Source organism: Gymnodraco acuticeps, unplaced genomic scaffold (assembly GCF_902827175.1).
Source record: "Gymnodraco acuticeps unplaced genomic scaffold, fGymAcu1.1, whole genome shotgun sequence".
Lineage (NCBI taxonomy): Eukaryota > Metazoa > Chordata > Actinopteri > Perciformes > Bathydraconidae > Gymnodraco > Gymnodraco acuticeps.
The window spans coordinates 856,069-870,559 of NW_022990647.1; the positions used below are offsets into that span (position 1 = coordinate 856,069).

At 40.7% G+C, this 14,491-nt stretch overlaps 1 protein-coding gene across 1 annotated transcript in view; it reads left to right on the forward strand.

The window, feature by feature from the left end:
- The window catches only part of schip1 (schwannomin interacting protein 1), a 220,838-nt gene that overhangs the window by 59,445 nt on the left and 146,902 nt on the right, over nt 1-14,491 (forward strand). Inside the window, exons 6-8 of the mRNA XM_034229412.1 lie at nt 4,218-4,282; nt 4,477-4,548; nt 5,094-5,229. Coding sequence (XP_034085303.1) covers nt 4,218-4,282; nt 4,477-4,548; nt 5,094-5,229 — 273 coding nt within the window. The remainder of the gene's footprint in view (nt 1-4,217; nt 4,283-4,476; nt 4,549-5,093; nt 5,230-14,491) is intronic.

The window sequence follows — 14,491 nt, forward strand, 5'->3', positions numbered from 1 at the left end:
AAAACTATAAAAACAATAAGCAGTATAAAAACCCTGAGATCGTATCAGAAGCCAGGCAGCATGAGCTATTTGATTCCCAGCATATCAACAGCTATAACATAGATTCAAAGGAAACCTTTTTTCCTCATGGTCTGTAGTCAGGTCAGTCTAATGGTTTTGGCCTTCCTAAACGCCTTCCTGTTGTAAATATCCCTGAACTGAGCTTGACTTAACCCCCCTGTCCTGCTCGGCACACCGACAAGCTGGAGCATTTATATGAAGTCATTAACACCATTTTCTGACAAAAATGGAAAATGTCATCCTGGGCATTGAAGATGATTTTTAGAAAATCTTAATGTTTATGCTAAGTGCGTAATAGTACATCGTGCAGCTGTAAACAAATCCATATTAAGGGTATCAATGCATGTACTACCTTACAATCTGAAATGGCAGAGGTTACAGAGATGCATTCTCAGTTTGTTCAAATAAGGCACGTTTCTGTCATTATTTAATTCTATTTGAACATTTGCAGTTAAAAGTCACCAACTTATATGAATTTTAGATCATTTTAGACTAAGGCAGATGGTCAAATGTTTGTTGGTTCATCATTTGACACAAAATGCCTCTTGTCCCTGCCCCTGTTTGCCAGTATGGATATGCTCTGGAAAAGCTTCTGGTTGCAGAGCCCACTGCAGCCTTCAGATTCAGAACAGGTCACCAACAAGTCTGGACGGAGTGTTCACAGTCTAATATAATTGTGGAAGTCCTTGCTCGTGCTACATGGAGTTGAGTTAGAGCGAATGCCGCAGCAGCTGCTGGTCTCCGCCTAACACTGTGTGCCTTTTAACCTCTACTGTGCTCTCCAAAAAGATTATTGGTACATTTCTCACTGTTTGATTACATCTTATTTTTTCTCTTTTCCTTCTCTCTTTATTCTGAGCTTTCTCATGGCCTTCTCACGCCTATGCTTTATTATTCTCATATTCATTTTGGAAAGTCAAGTGAAAGAGAAGAGAATGATGACAGAGTAGGAAATGAAGGGTGTGAAGGAGGGATGGATAACAAAAGGGCTTGTGGTCTGTATTTGGCTGTCAGTAGCTCTATGTCTTCTGTTGTTGTATAGTGCACTCTGGGTTCAAGGTCTATCCTCCAGCAGCTCTCTCTTCCTCCTCCTTCTCTCTCTGCTCTGCCTGACTCCACCATAAATCCACCACCACACATATGTGTACACACACACACACACACACACACACACACACACACACACACACACACACACACACACACACACACACACACACACACATATATACACAAACCAATCAATACATCCTGCTTGGCACTGCCAAAGCCCAAAATGACTATAGATTTTCTGTCGACTGCCACTAAATTATGCAAACCCCTGGTATATGTTCCGGTACTTTTTTTGGCATTCCTACTCCAGATACAGGATGGGGTTTTCCACCGGAGCAGGGAGGTACAGATACAGGTGTGTAAAGCAGAAAAAAACACCTTCAGACCAAAAATATACAGCATTTAGTATATGGTACATAACAATTGCTAAATGTATACTGCCATGGATTTTGTAATCAATGTTCTGTATCAGGCTTGTTGTAAATGTCCTGCTGAAGTCAGGGTTTTATTAAAGTGGTGAATAATGCGCTCCGGATATCAGTGTAGGAATTTCTGTTTACACACACACACACACGCACACGCACACGCACACAGACACACAGAAACATAATCAATGAAAGATACAGTGATACAAAGTAAAGAAAAAATAGATACTGCAACGATTACCAATAGTAAGATATCCAAGCTTAGCAATGAAAGTATTAGAAGCTGTTGTATTATAGAAATGTTGAGTAATAGTATTATCATTACTCTATTGCTGTGTTGTATTTGCAGTGACTCAGTCATTATAATCAGATTGTATGTAATCTCAGTTGGATGTTACTTGTCAGTTTATACCTCAGAATACTAATTTGAAAGAACATTAAGTAAGGAGCAAAGGGAGGAATTAAGCTATTGATAGAGTGGCCAGTATATAAATGGAGAATCATTGGTCGTGTGTAAGGGTGTGTGTGTGTGTGTGTGTGTGTGTGTGTGTGTGTGTGTGGTGTGTGTGTGTGTGTGTGTGTGTGTGTGTGTGTGTGTGTGTGTGTGTGTGTGTGTGTGTGTGTGTGTGTGTGTGTGTGTGTGTGTGTGTGTGTGTGTGTGTGTGTGTGTGTGTGTGTGTGTGTGTGTGTGTGTGTGTGTGTGTGTGTGTGTGTGTGTGTGTGTGTGTCTGCGCGTGAATGCTTGTTTCTGAGGTGGACTTATAGTTGGCTTAGCCAGGCCTCCGGCAGGGCCATCAGTAACTCTAAGGGGAAATTGAAATGATCGGTTCATTCATTCTCCCCGCAACTCCATTACCAAGAACATAACATCTCTCTCACACACACACACACACACACACACACTCACATACACACAAACTGATCCCTTCTCGTTTCCACAAGGCTAATCTCTCCATCATTGCCACTTGCTGATTTCTCTGTTTGTTGTCTCTTTCACTTCTCAAGTCTTTATTCTGCATCTCACTCACTGACTTTTCTTCTTTAGTGTCTTTTATGTTTATTCTTGTGTCTTCATTTCTTTCACTTTTGCTCTTTCTTTACTTCCTCTCTTTCTTGCCTGTCTCCGATTTCCCAAATGGCACCTTTTTAGAGTCTGTTTATCTGACTGGATGGGGAGAGAGAGCCAGCTCTAGCATTAGTGTGGATGTAAGAAACGCTGAGGTGACATTGACTCTGAAAGCAGGAAAAGTTAATGGAGGTTTGGGTTGAACAGAATCCACATCCGAGCCACAGTAACACTCCCAGATCCTCTTTTCATCCGAGAAGAATTGAGAGGGAGAGACAAACAAAAAGATGAGAAACAGCTCCTTGATGCAATCATTGATCACTAGTCAAAGTCCTTGATTCTGTCTAATGAGCTGCTTGTTCCTTCTGGGAGGGAAAGTCATGAGAAAAACAACACTGCTTGCCACAGTGAAATTGGGCAAACAGCCAAACAAGATAAACCTTTTTATTTCAACATGATGCGGCTTTGTGTTTATCTGAAAAAAATCGAGTAATACAGCGATTCAGTTACATATAATAATAATAATAATAGATGTATTTTGCGCTCTTACAGGTGCTCAAAGACGCTTTAAAGATATAGTGAAAAGAAAAGAAACATATATATAATATATATATAATACATATACTGTATATATGCTCATTTACACTTCAAAGGGTGCTTTTTTCTTAGACCCTTACATAGCCATAGCACATATATTGCTATTTAATGAATATTGAACACCTAAGATTGAAAAACCAAGTAACCACTGCAGTGCAGCCATATTTCTTAGTGTGCTAGTGCTTCTTATAGATGTAATATATGTCTTAGTGTTAGTCCATGTATAGGGCAATCTGAAACCTAATAGATGCAATATATTATCCCATGCACACTTCATTATGCAGTAATGGAGCAATAAAGCAAAAAGGTCAAATCAAAGTTGGGAATTTTGCAGGTTCACACACAAATACAGCGAGAGGTAGCTGGTTGCTGCTTAGTGCTCTGATGTGGCCCACTTGGCTCATCAGGAAGAACAGCTCCACTTAAACTTTGTTGCTCCCTTGTAATTGAATTAGTCTGCTCAATTATGTAGAGGCAGGCCTGTCCTCATTAAACAGCACTATTTAAGCTCGAGTATGGAGCCGAGGGGAGGAGAGCCGCAGGCGAGGAGCAGACAATGGAGCTAAAAGTCATTTAAGTGAGTGTAAAGTTTCATTGCTCTAATCTCCATCGTGTCGGCCCCATCTGTGTAACAACTGCGCTAAAGTTCATGAATGATGTCCCGCCGTATCTTCTCTGCCCTGCCTGTCTCTATGTTTGACTTTCCTCTCTCTGCTTTTGGGCCAAATGCCTTGAAAAATGCTGAACTAGCAAAGTTTTTCCAGAGCTCACTTCACTAACTTTACAAGAAATACCTCTAGCTGAGCCAAAATACTGCCAAACCACTTGCTGCAGGGGGACCTGAGCTCAGCACAAAGATTCCCCATCTTCCAAACATTAAATCTGCACACACAAACACTGGAGGCATCTACTCTTGCTCGCTGTGTGTGGACCAAAGCACCATATCTGATATGCCAACTGCTCTCTTATTTTCCTCCCCTCTTTTTTGTCTCTCCTCCTGTCTCTATCTCACATAGGAGCAGATGAAGAGCCTCCAGAGTGGCTTCAAGCATGTTCATGATGGGGGTTTCCAGCTGCAGAGGTGGGCTTACACAGACTCACACACAATAAACACAAGACAGAGATAACATGAGCAGCCTGCTATTGTGCAGCTCTAAAAGCCCATTTTCCCTCCAGATGTGACCTAGCCATCGCTGTTTAATTACTGATAACCCAGACTGAGATTGCTCTTGTGTGTGTCCTCTGAATGTCCCCTGCACCCCTTCCCCTCCTCAGTGATCCTCTGACAATGAAACTGGACAACAACATCAATATCAACATGCCGCCCATTGAGACCAAGGTGTTGATGTGAGTATACTGTATCTTGTATCTAAAAATAAAAGAAGGGATATTGTGGACTTTATAGTACTTTTGATTCCATACAGTACTGTATTTCTAGATACCTGATTTGAATATTTCTGACCTTTCCTAAGTTCGTGATTCCCAACCTGAGATAGCAAGAGGGTCAGGCTGTATTAACAAGATAAACTAAAACACAAGTGTTTTCTTCAAATTCCACATTTCACTTTGAAAAACTGTTCAATTTTGCTTTTTAAAAAGTGATTAAAAAAACATGTGTAAATGTGTACAGGTCATGATAACATTTGACTTTTCACAACTGGTCTCAAATAGATAGTAGGTCATTTTAACAAGCCACAAAGGTTGCAAACTACTGCTCCAGCTGTTATTACAGTGGAAATTGGTTGTGATTTGGATAAGTTAGGAAGTATGCTGTGAAATATGAAGACATTTCCCCTTGTGGATTGACTGATGACAATAAAACTAACCTACATTCTAGTATATCAGAAGTAAAATAAATTGTTCTCACATGTTCTATTCCTCACTACTTGTAGTATCCAGCGGGCTTGGCGTGACTTCCTCCAGAGACAGGAAGTGGAGAAGAGGAGCCCCTCACCACCTTCCCTCTCCTCCTCTGACAAGATGAGCATGTCAATCAGCATGACGACCCTGTCAGATGGCAGCACCCCGGTAAGTCATACATATGCCAAACATATTTTACATTACAAACTCCAGGCTTTCAGACAGCGCTGTGACTGACCGTGTTCAGGAGGCAGTGTGTTTGAGGAGGATGTGTGTCGCATTGTCTCAGTTGAATAGAAACCATTGCTTATGGGAAAATGTTCTCATACGCAGTATATATTGTATATATATATATAGTTTTGTTTTTTTACTCAATAAGGCTTTGTTCGCACACACTTGTGATATAAGTTTGCGACATATACAAAATGTTACAGTTGGGGCCTTAAGAGTATTGTGCAGTCTTATGTGGAGAATATATTACAGTGCGTATGTTCCCATTCATCTCCAGAAGGGGGCAATATCCCTCAGCTAAGTCCCTCAGTATGCAGACTCACAAGCATCCTCTTCTCTGGGAGCAGAGTAAATATTCAAGGATTTGGTTTGACATACACAAACTCAGAGCAACAGCACATTGAGAATTGAAATCAGTGGGACAGCTATTCTTATTCAACACTTCCTCCCTTCATTTTACCGGCCCAGAGTAAATCCCCAGGATTTTCTCGACTGCGTATGTTCTGGTCATTATAATTCTATACTGACGTGGTCTGCCGCCTTCTGGCTGAATAGCAAGTGTGTGCACACTTCTTTACTAATCTCCGAGCCTGAAGTCAACAGGCAGGTTCAATATCAGAGACAGCTTGGAGAGTTCTGTGAATGAGTGGTGCTTGTCCACACATCTGCTACAGAGAAAAGCTTTTATACAGAAAAAGGCAGTTTGATTGGGATTCCTGTGACTAAAAGGGGTGAAGAGAATTCAAAGTGGTGAGTAACTGGAGTCAAATGTGCGCTCTCTGCAGAGAAAACAGCTTTCAGTCACAGGTGAAGTGAGCAACGGACTGGTCAGTACTCAGGTCAAGAAGGTTGTGGATAAAGTCAAGAGGCTGTCTATATTCTATACACACATACTGTACCACACACACATAGTAAACATTGGAGGCCAGGCAATACTTCGCTCACTCACTTAGGCCTCTAAACAAAGGCAGATGATCATCACCAGGAACAGCAGAGAGAGCGAGAGTGTGTGTCAAAGGTCAGTGATTAATGTGTAAATACAAAAGTATAGAAACACAAAGAGAACACTGTTCCGGTGGGTCTTTCCAAGCAACCATATTTATTCATTTCTATTTATCAATCATAAGTTTTCACAAGAATTGTTCAAAATCTGTGTGTGTGTGTGTGTGTGTGTCTCTCTCTCTCTCTTTCTCTCTCTCTCTCTCTCTCTCTCTCTCTCTCTCTCTCTCTCTCTCTCTCTCTCTCTCTCTCTCTCTCTCTCTCTCTCTCTCTCTCTCTCTCTCTCTCTCTCTCTCTCTTTCTCAAACCAGGCTAAGGTCAAGGGAGAGAGAGTTTAGCAGCAGAGGGTGAAACCAGATCAAAAATGAATGTGTTGACAGTAGACCTTCTCTCCTCTCCCATTGGAGTTCATGATTATATTTAATATCTTTCACGTCTCATCGCTACAGTCCTCTGCTGTACAATCTGTTACCTGTCTCGCTTACTACAGTTTCCCTCTTCGTCCTTCTTCCTCTCTTTATTTGACTGTCCTTCCCTGTAAAGAAATGCATTTTGTCGATGTGACAACTCCACCCTGTTTGAATTTCTAACAGCGGCTTTCTGTCGACCCAGAGATTGATTTTCAATCCACACCATGCGAGGCTATACATTCATGGGTGCACGCACACTTCAACACACACACACACACACACACACACACACACACACACACACACACACACACACACACACACACGGAGGAAAGGAGACACAGTGATGTGGCAGCCATCTCTAAAGTGATTGAATTTGTAACCTTTGTGCCTATAACATGAGTCTTTGACAACTGTGCTGCAGTGTGTATATTTGTGTGTGTGTTTATTTCCATAAACAAGCTATTTTTCAGCCTCATGTGTTTTCAAGAGGGATGACTGATGTTTGTAGCAGCGTGTGACTGAAATATAGTTGACATTTGACTCTTTACTGTGTAAATGATCTTTCACGTTGTAACTCGGCTCACTCATTGCCATGACAATCCTGCAAAAATAGAGCAGCTCTGGATATCTCTCTTTATGATCGATCCCTCTGCTCCATGGCAACACCACAGAGGGAGGCAGAAATTATAGGTTTCATTAAAGAGGAACCTAACAAAACTCTGGCTTTTATGTCCAGATATGAATCAGCTGTCTACATTTTATTGTTTCATAATACTATACCACATCAACACTCAGCCTACCGACCACCTAAAAGTACACAAACATGCACACACACAAGGGAGAGTGAGCACACACACACAAACACAGGCGCATGGACACACAGACCACGACCGCTTTAATTTCAGACTGTCTAGATGATAGATGTATTTTTATAACCAGACATCAATCAATAGTGTTTGGGGACTGGCCCGGTGTTTTTCTAGCAGGATTGCCACTAAATTACTTGAGAACTGAGGATGAAAACAAATATTGGGAGCATTTCTGAACCTATACAAGACGTTTAGATTTTGAATTGTTATCTTTAGGTGTTTTAATCCTACATTTAGATCAAAGTCTTGTCTTTTACCAGATCTGTTGGGAGAGAGCTGTCCATTGCCTTGGTGCTGAAGTGCAGTATAATGTAGTTGCCAGGTGTTGACACTAGATGGAAATCCTGTATCACACTGGCTTTTCTTTCTTTCTTTTTTTGCCATTTTACAACGTTGTCCTTTTCTAAGGGAGTGACTCGGTTGTAGCAGCAGACACACCTGTTGACAATTTTGAAAAAGCAATAACCTCAAGATAGATATGCATTTGTTTGAATGGTATCATGACACAAACATTCTTTTGCCAGTTTTTAAAATGTTGTTTAGTAGTTCACTCCTCTTAGAGTTTTACTTGATAATCCTACAACTATCCAACCTTAATGCATAACACTGGTCTAAAACCTCTTGTTAAATGATGGTAAATGGCTATGGTGATGGTAGAGAATATGTATTTAGTTTGTTGACTTGTGTTTTCCTGCATATATATGGATGAGTATGTGAATATGTGCGTCTCGGCTGGTGAAGGGCACACGTGGCAGGTTGCTCCATCTGGCCCTCTAAGGTGCGGTGAGATTGGTCCGGGCAGAGCAGTGCTGCCTTCTCCGTCTGCCAGCTGTCATGTTTCTCCTTCTCTGCCCTCTCCATCATTGCTCTCTTAATCTTCCCCTCCTCCTTTTTCTGGTCACGTCATAGTTTATTTTTTCCTCCGCCTTTCATATTTAATGTCTTTATGTTTCTCGTTTCCGGGCATCTTTACTAGTTCTGGCTCTCACACTCTAATAGTCTCTGTCTCTTTACCACTTGCAAACCACCTATTGTTCTCCTGGCTTTATCAGGTCATGCCGCTGCAGTAACACAGTGGAAGCTCGGCAGGGGACATAATTTGTTCAATATTATTGAGCTTATTGAGGTAAAATCACAATGTTTATAAAAAAGACATTTTAGAAAGCATGATTAGTGTTGACAAAATGTCAGGTCATATCAAGTCAATTCTATTTTTGACTACAAAATTACAAACCTAGTAACACAAATAATTTACTTTATGAACAGCAAATTACCCTTTGAAAAGTAACAAGAAGACACATCTAATATTCTTAAGCATACATATAATTATTATTATAGCAGTTTTAACAATTTATAAGACATGACATATTTTAAAAATAAATATAATGCAGCAATCACATAGTCAGGAAACACTATCCGGTCTTTTGATGCTGTAGATAATGGAGAGCAAATATTCTGTAACAATGTTCACTCAGACACAAGGACAGGCCTTGCCGTACTTAACATTGTTTCAAGAACCACACAATTATACTTCATCATCACCATGTCAGCTATTAAGCCAGTTGTCTACTACCTTCCAAGAAATGGCATTTCCCAATAGTGTTCCCCACTTCTCTTCCACCGTGGACCAGGACATCCCTGTAATGATTTATGGTAATTATGCAAATGAAACATAAGGCTTTGGAAATGAATGCTTACCCCCACCAGTCTCCTCATCACTGGAGGCTGGGTGTTACTGCAGCCAATGCTTTTACAATCATGTTACTGAAATACCAGGGACAATGCAAAAAGCCTAGGTTAGGAGATTAAGGATTCCCTATAATTATTTTAGGTTTATTGGAGCCTCATGGAGGCGATTCACATGTTTAATCATTTGTCTTCATTCATCGGGGCTAAATTGATTGAGGAAGCAGCACACATGGAGTTATACTCCTATTCCTGGAGAGTGAGGGCTGCAGATTGAATTGACATAATCCCTCAGCTAAATAAGATGTAGTGAATAGTAGTGGTGCGGGTGTAGGTGTGCTGGGTCCCCACTGTGTCTGAAGGGGGGGGGGGGGACAGATTGACAGCCCTGGCAGGATGTAAGAAGACGTGCTCTGACACACCAGCCAAGGTGGTGATTGACAGAATCATTAGACCTCTCACCGCTCCATCACCCCCTTATGTGAAGAGAGTCTGGCCCTAGCTGTAGAAGCTACAGAATTTACTTTCCCTTGTGACTGCAACCAATCTGAGTGGACTGAAAACAATATAAGGCTTTTCCGTCTATGCACTCCAGCTCTTTGTGTCTTTTAAAATGCCCACAGACAGGTGAAGGGCATTCATATGAAACTTATAATTATGTATTATGGAGATGGAGCCTTCACTGCAATAATGTCTGACGGGGGGCAGCGAGGGCCGACTCTCTGCTAATCACTTTCAAGTCAAACATGGGCCCTTTCACACCTGGGACATGTCATCTAGTGAGGTGTGTGTGTGTGTGTGTGTGTGTGTGTGTGTGTGTGTGTGTGTGTGTGTGTGTGTGTGTGTGTGTGTGTGTGTGTGTGTGTGTGTGTGTGTGTGTGTGTGTGTGTGTGTGTGTGTGGTGTGTGTGTGTGTGTGTGTGTGTGTGTGTGTGTGTGTGTGTGTGTGTGTGTGTGTGTGTGTGTGTGTGTGTGTGTGTGGTGTGTGTGTGTGTGTGTGTGTGTGTGTGTGTGTGTGTGTGTGTGTGTGTGTGTGTGTGTGTGTGTGTGTGTGTGTGTGTGTGTGTGTGTGTGTGTGTGTGTGTGTGTGTGTGTGTGTGTGTGTGTGTGTGTGTGTGTGTGTGTGTGTGTGTGTGTGTGTGTGTGTGTGTGTGTGTGAATTAGTCAAACCCCCGGAGCATTTTCTTCCATACATGAAGTGCCTAGAAAAGCCATTTGAAATGAATGCTGCGTCACTAAAATTAACTGTATTGCAATCTGCACATGTCTTATGTATGTAGGACAGTTGTTTTCAAATGATGCCATTCCTTGCTTACATTTTCTCATAGAATCCACAGGGGGTCACTGTTCTGCTTTGTTGGGACAGACCAGCAGAATAGAAGCAGGGAGTAGTCCAGGTCGTTAAATACTGGGTCAAAATGCATCCAAGCTCTGTTTTGGGAGGGTAACTCCTCCTCCTATTTACTGAACATTAATCCAGTATCAATATGGATTTAATGGAAGCAGATTCAGAAAATCCAGTCCAAATTGTTGGACTCTTGATGTTGTTCTCTGGAGGACACTATCAGTCAACCAGATACCCCCTTCTGTTTCCCTCTCATAATATTGTTAAGAGCCTCTCCTTTCAAAGATAATAACCCATTATCAACTTATGTGTAATTAAAGAGAGAGGTGAGCTCCTGTTCTGTATTGCATTGGCTTATCTAGGACCCTCTCTCTCTTTCTCCCTTGCTGTGTCTCCTCTATCTTTCGTCCTCTGCCTCCTTTCCTTGAGTCTTTTAATTTCACGACACTCCAATTAAATATTAAAGTGTTTCAGGATTATGTCAGACTTGTGAACAAGCAGCTCTTTTTTCGTTTAGCTTGCCTTCAATATTTTCATTTCTTGCTGCTTTTGTTCTTTTTTTACATAGAGTATAAACACATGTTTGTTCTCTTTAACGCGCAGGCTTAAAGGCAGTACATAGAGACACTGATGATAAAAGGCTACTGAAATCTGTAAACAATGCTGGATCAAAGCCCTTTGGGGTCATAAATAGGATATTACTCCAAGGCTTGCACTCTAATGCCTGCGTTGATGCTGCAATGTTCTGAACATGTCCTATACATTTTTAAATGGCGTTTTACTATACTGTACATACTCTAGCATTAAGGCAGCACATTGCAGTTGTTTTCAATGCTTCTTTTTTCTATCATTTGTTATTAGTTTTCCTTCAGCTCTTGTTCGCCCTCTATCCACTTTGACATATCAAAAGGCTTTTCTGTTCTCTCCAAAACCACAACCCCCAAACACCACATTATCTCATTGATTTCTATTTCCCCAGCAACATGACCATAATTGATCATTCATATCTGATTGGGGACAGTGGGGATATGAAGGGCAGCAAGAAGAAACCATTGCGAACTACAGTATCTTAGATCTGGAATCTATTGATTGGGGCTTTGCTCGGTAATCAAGGACAGATTAGCCACATGCTGCAAAGGGTCTTTCATTACTATGAAGACATCCTCGCAAGATTTCTAAACTATAAGTGGGTAATTCAGATGATGGATACCGGACATCATTCACAGATAAAAGCTGATAGGCATGAACTCCACTTTAGGGCTCTCCAGAGTCAGGCAGTAAAGTAACACTTATTCATGAAAGAAATATAGGATGGTTTTGTGTGGTTTTTTATTTTTCAGCATGGGTAATGGGTAAGGGGATGAAGAGGAGCCATATCAAATCCAGTCCAATTTAAGTATTTTTTAAGTAATTTACTTTTTGTCAGTGTTTATCTGTTGAATCGGTTACTTTGCAAATTATTGTAATTCTTATGCGCAAAGTGCATTCTTGATTGTGTCTGTAATTTGCTAAAAAGATTTTGAATGGATTTGAATACAAATCAGTAGAAAGGATTTTATTTCAAGGAAAACCATAATATAAAAGTCAAACCTTTTTACAACTGAAACAATAATGATTGTTTTGATGTAATCTACTGAGCACCATATCTTGTTTGAATTTGTTATTATTATAATAATAATACATTTAATTTAGCGCCTTTCAAGAGACACAAAGAGGCTATTATATATATATATTAAGTTGTGTAGCTGTTGGTCGTAATTATCTGAAAACATTAGATATCTACTTTTGGGAAAAAGACACCACCTGATACCACATTTAGAAAATTCAAATCTACCGAAGCCATGTGTTTAAAATTCTTACCTGAGTGGAGATGAGGGTAAAGCCTGCTTCTGCATGTGTGCAATAAGCCCTGCTTCCTCTTAAGCAGCGCTGTTGGTGACGATGTGTTATTTATAGTGCCCGTGCTCTCAGCCTCACACATCAGGTATTCACGCATACAGAGGCACATGAAAAGGTAAGTCAAAGTGTTTTACCATTTTGCACATACTGTAGACCTGAAGTGCTTTGAGATGTGTGGGTGTGTGTGTGTGACACTGGGTGTAAAGGAATAGCCTGCAGCACTGTGCATATCCAGCCTCATTTACAAGATTCCACTCCTCCATTATCAGCAGGATCATTATCCTTTCTCCTCCCTGCCCTCGCTGCCTCACTTACTGCAAAAACTGCAGATCTAACCAAGTGTAATAATCTTACATTTAGATTCTAAATCTAGTTTGTCTTGATTTGAGTTTAAATGGCTTATCTAGTGCTTTCTATGGAAGATTTTTTGACTTAATTCAAGTAAATGTTACTTGCCTTGTCTTGATAAGCAACTTTGTCTTTATTTTAGTTATGTTTAACTAGAAACAAGGGACCTGTCTATAAAACATCCACTTCAAGGCTAAAAAGCCTTATTTTAAGCACTAGTATGGCAAGACGAAAAAAAATGAATTTCAAGCATCAGCTCTGTGGTTAACATAAGTTATTTTCCCAGCTGGTAAAGACAGTAAAAGACACAATTCAAACAAGAATTAACATCTATTTTAATGATAATCAAAAAATGAACTGATAATCATCATAACACACTCTCCTAAAGGATATGGACCAGAATAACTGATGATATGCATGACATTGACTCTTGAGGTAGGTGTGCAATCTCTACTCTGTTACTGCCCTGGAACTGGTAACAAGGTGGGGGTCCCTGAGCAGTGAGGACACTGTTGGGAGGGGCTGCCAGCTACTCAGTACCCCCTCCCTCTTCCTTCAAGCAACGTCTCTTTCCCCTGTTATCTGGTCTCTTATTATCTATGGCAGTGGTTCTCAAATGGGGGTACGCGGACCCCTAGGGGTACGTTGGAGTACTGCAGGGGGTACGTGAGATTTATTTTTATGTTAAGTGAAAAAATAAATAAATACCAATTTTAGGAAATGTAACGAAGTTTGAGCAGAGTGGGTTTTATATTAACAGAGTTACACATATTTCAAAACGCGAAGTGTAATAACTGCAGTGGCCTTCCTGTCACTGAGAATAACAAAGATCCTCAGTGAAGCACAAGCCTATGTTTCTCACTACATTGTAAGTACAACTTATTAAAAAGATCAGTTCAATGCAACTAATGTCGTCTTAGTGTTATTGCATGATGTTAAAATTGGTTTGCCATGAATTTAGTGATGGATTGTAAACATTTGAAATGTAGCATTTAAGTGTTTCTCAGTTACAAGGTTGTTGTTTTAATAAATCAGACACCGATGGTGCAGCACTGTGCTGTACCTCTTTATATAGGCATTTCTTCAATAACAAATTGTTTTTGCCCTGATCAGGGGGTACATGGCTGAATTTTTTTTTCAAAGGGGGTACATTATTGAAAAAAGTTTGAGAATCACTGATCTATGGCATAAGAAATACTGGACAAAGAACAATATCTTAATTTCTGAGGTTGTGGTGCTTTTCATTTATCACACCAAACTTGTTCAAACAATCCATGCCACATTACACATTTAAACATGAACAGCTTAACACACCAAGTATGGCTGAGCAATATGGATAACAAAAAAAAATATCACAATATCTTTGACTTTGATTTTCACACACTTCATCAGATGTGGACGACTATGGCTGCGTTTCACTTCTCTTATTTTTCATTTCCTCGCTCCTCGGTCTCGGTCTCACCGGAAGTTGATTTGTCTGCGCCATCTTGAGTACCGTCCCAATGGCCTTATTTTTGCCGGAGGAGCGAGGAGCGATAATGGAGGAGCTATAATCGAGGAACCACCAGACCATCCTCCGATGAAATCCTCAGACACTCGCCCCGCCCCCTTACTGTGTATCGCTCACTGATTGGACGAGGC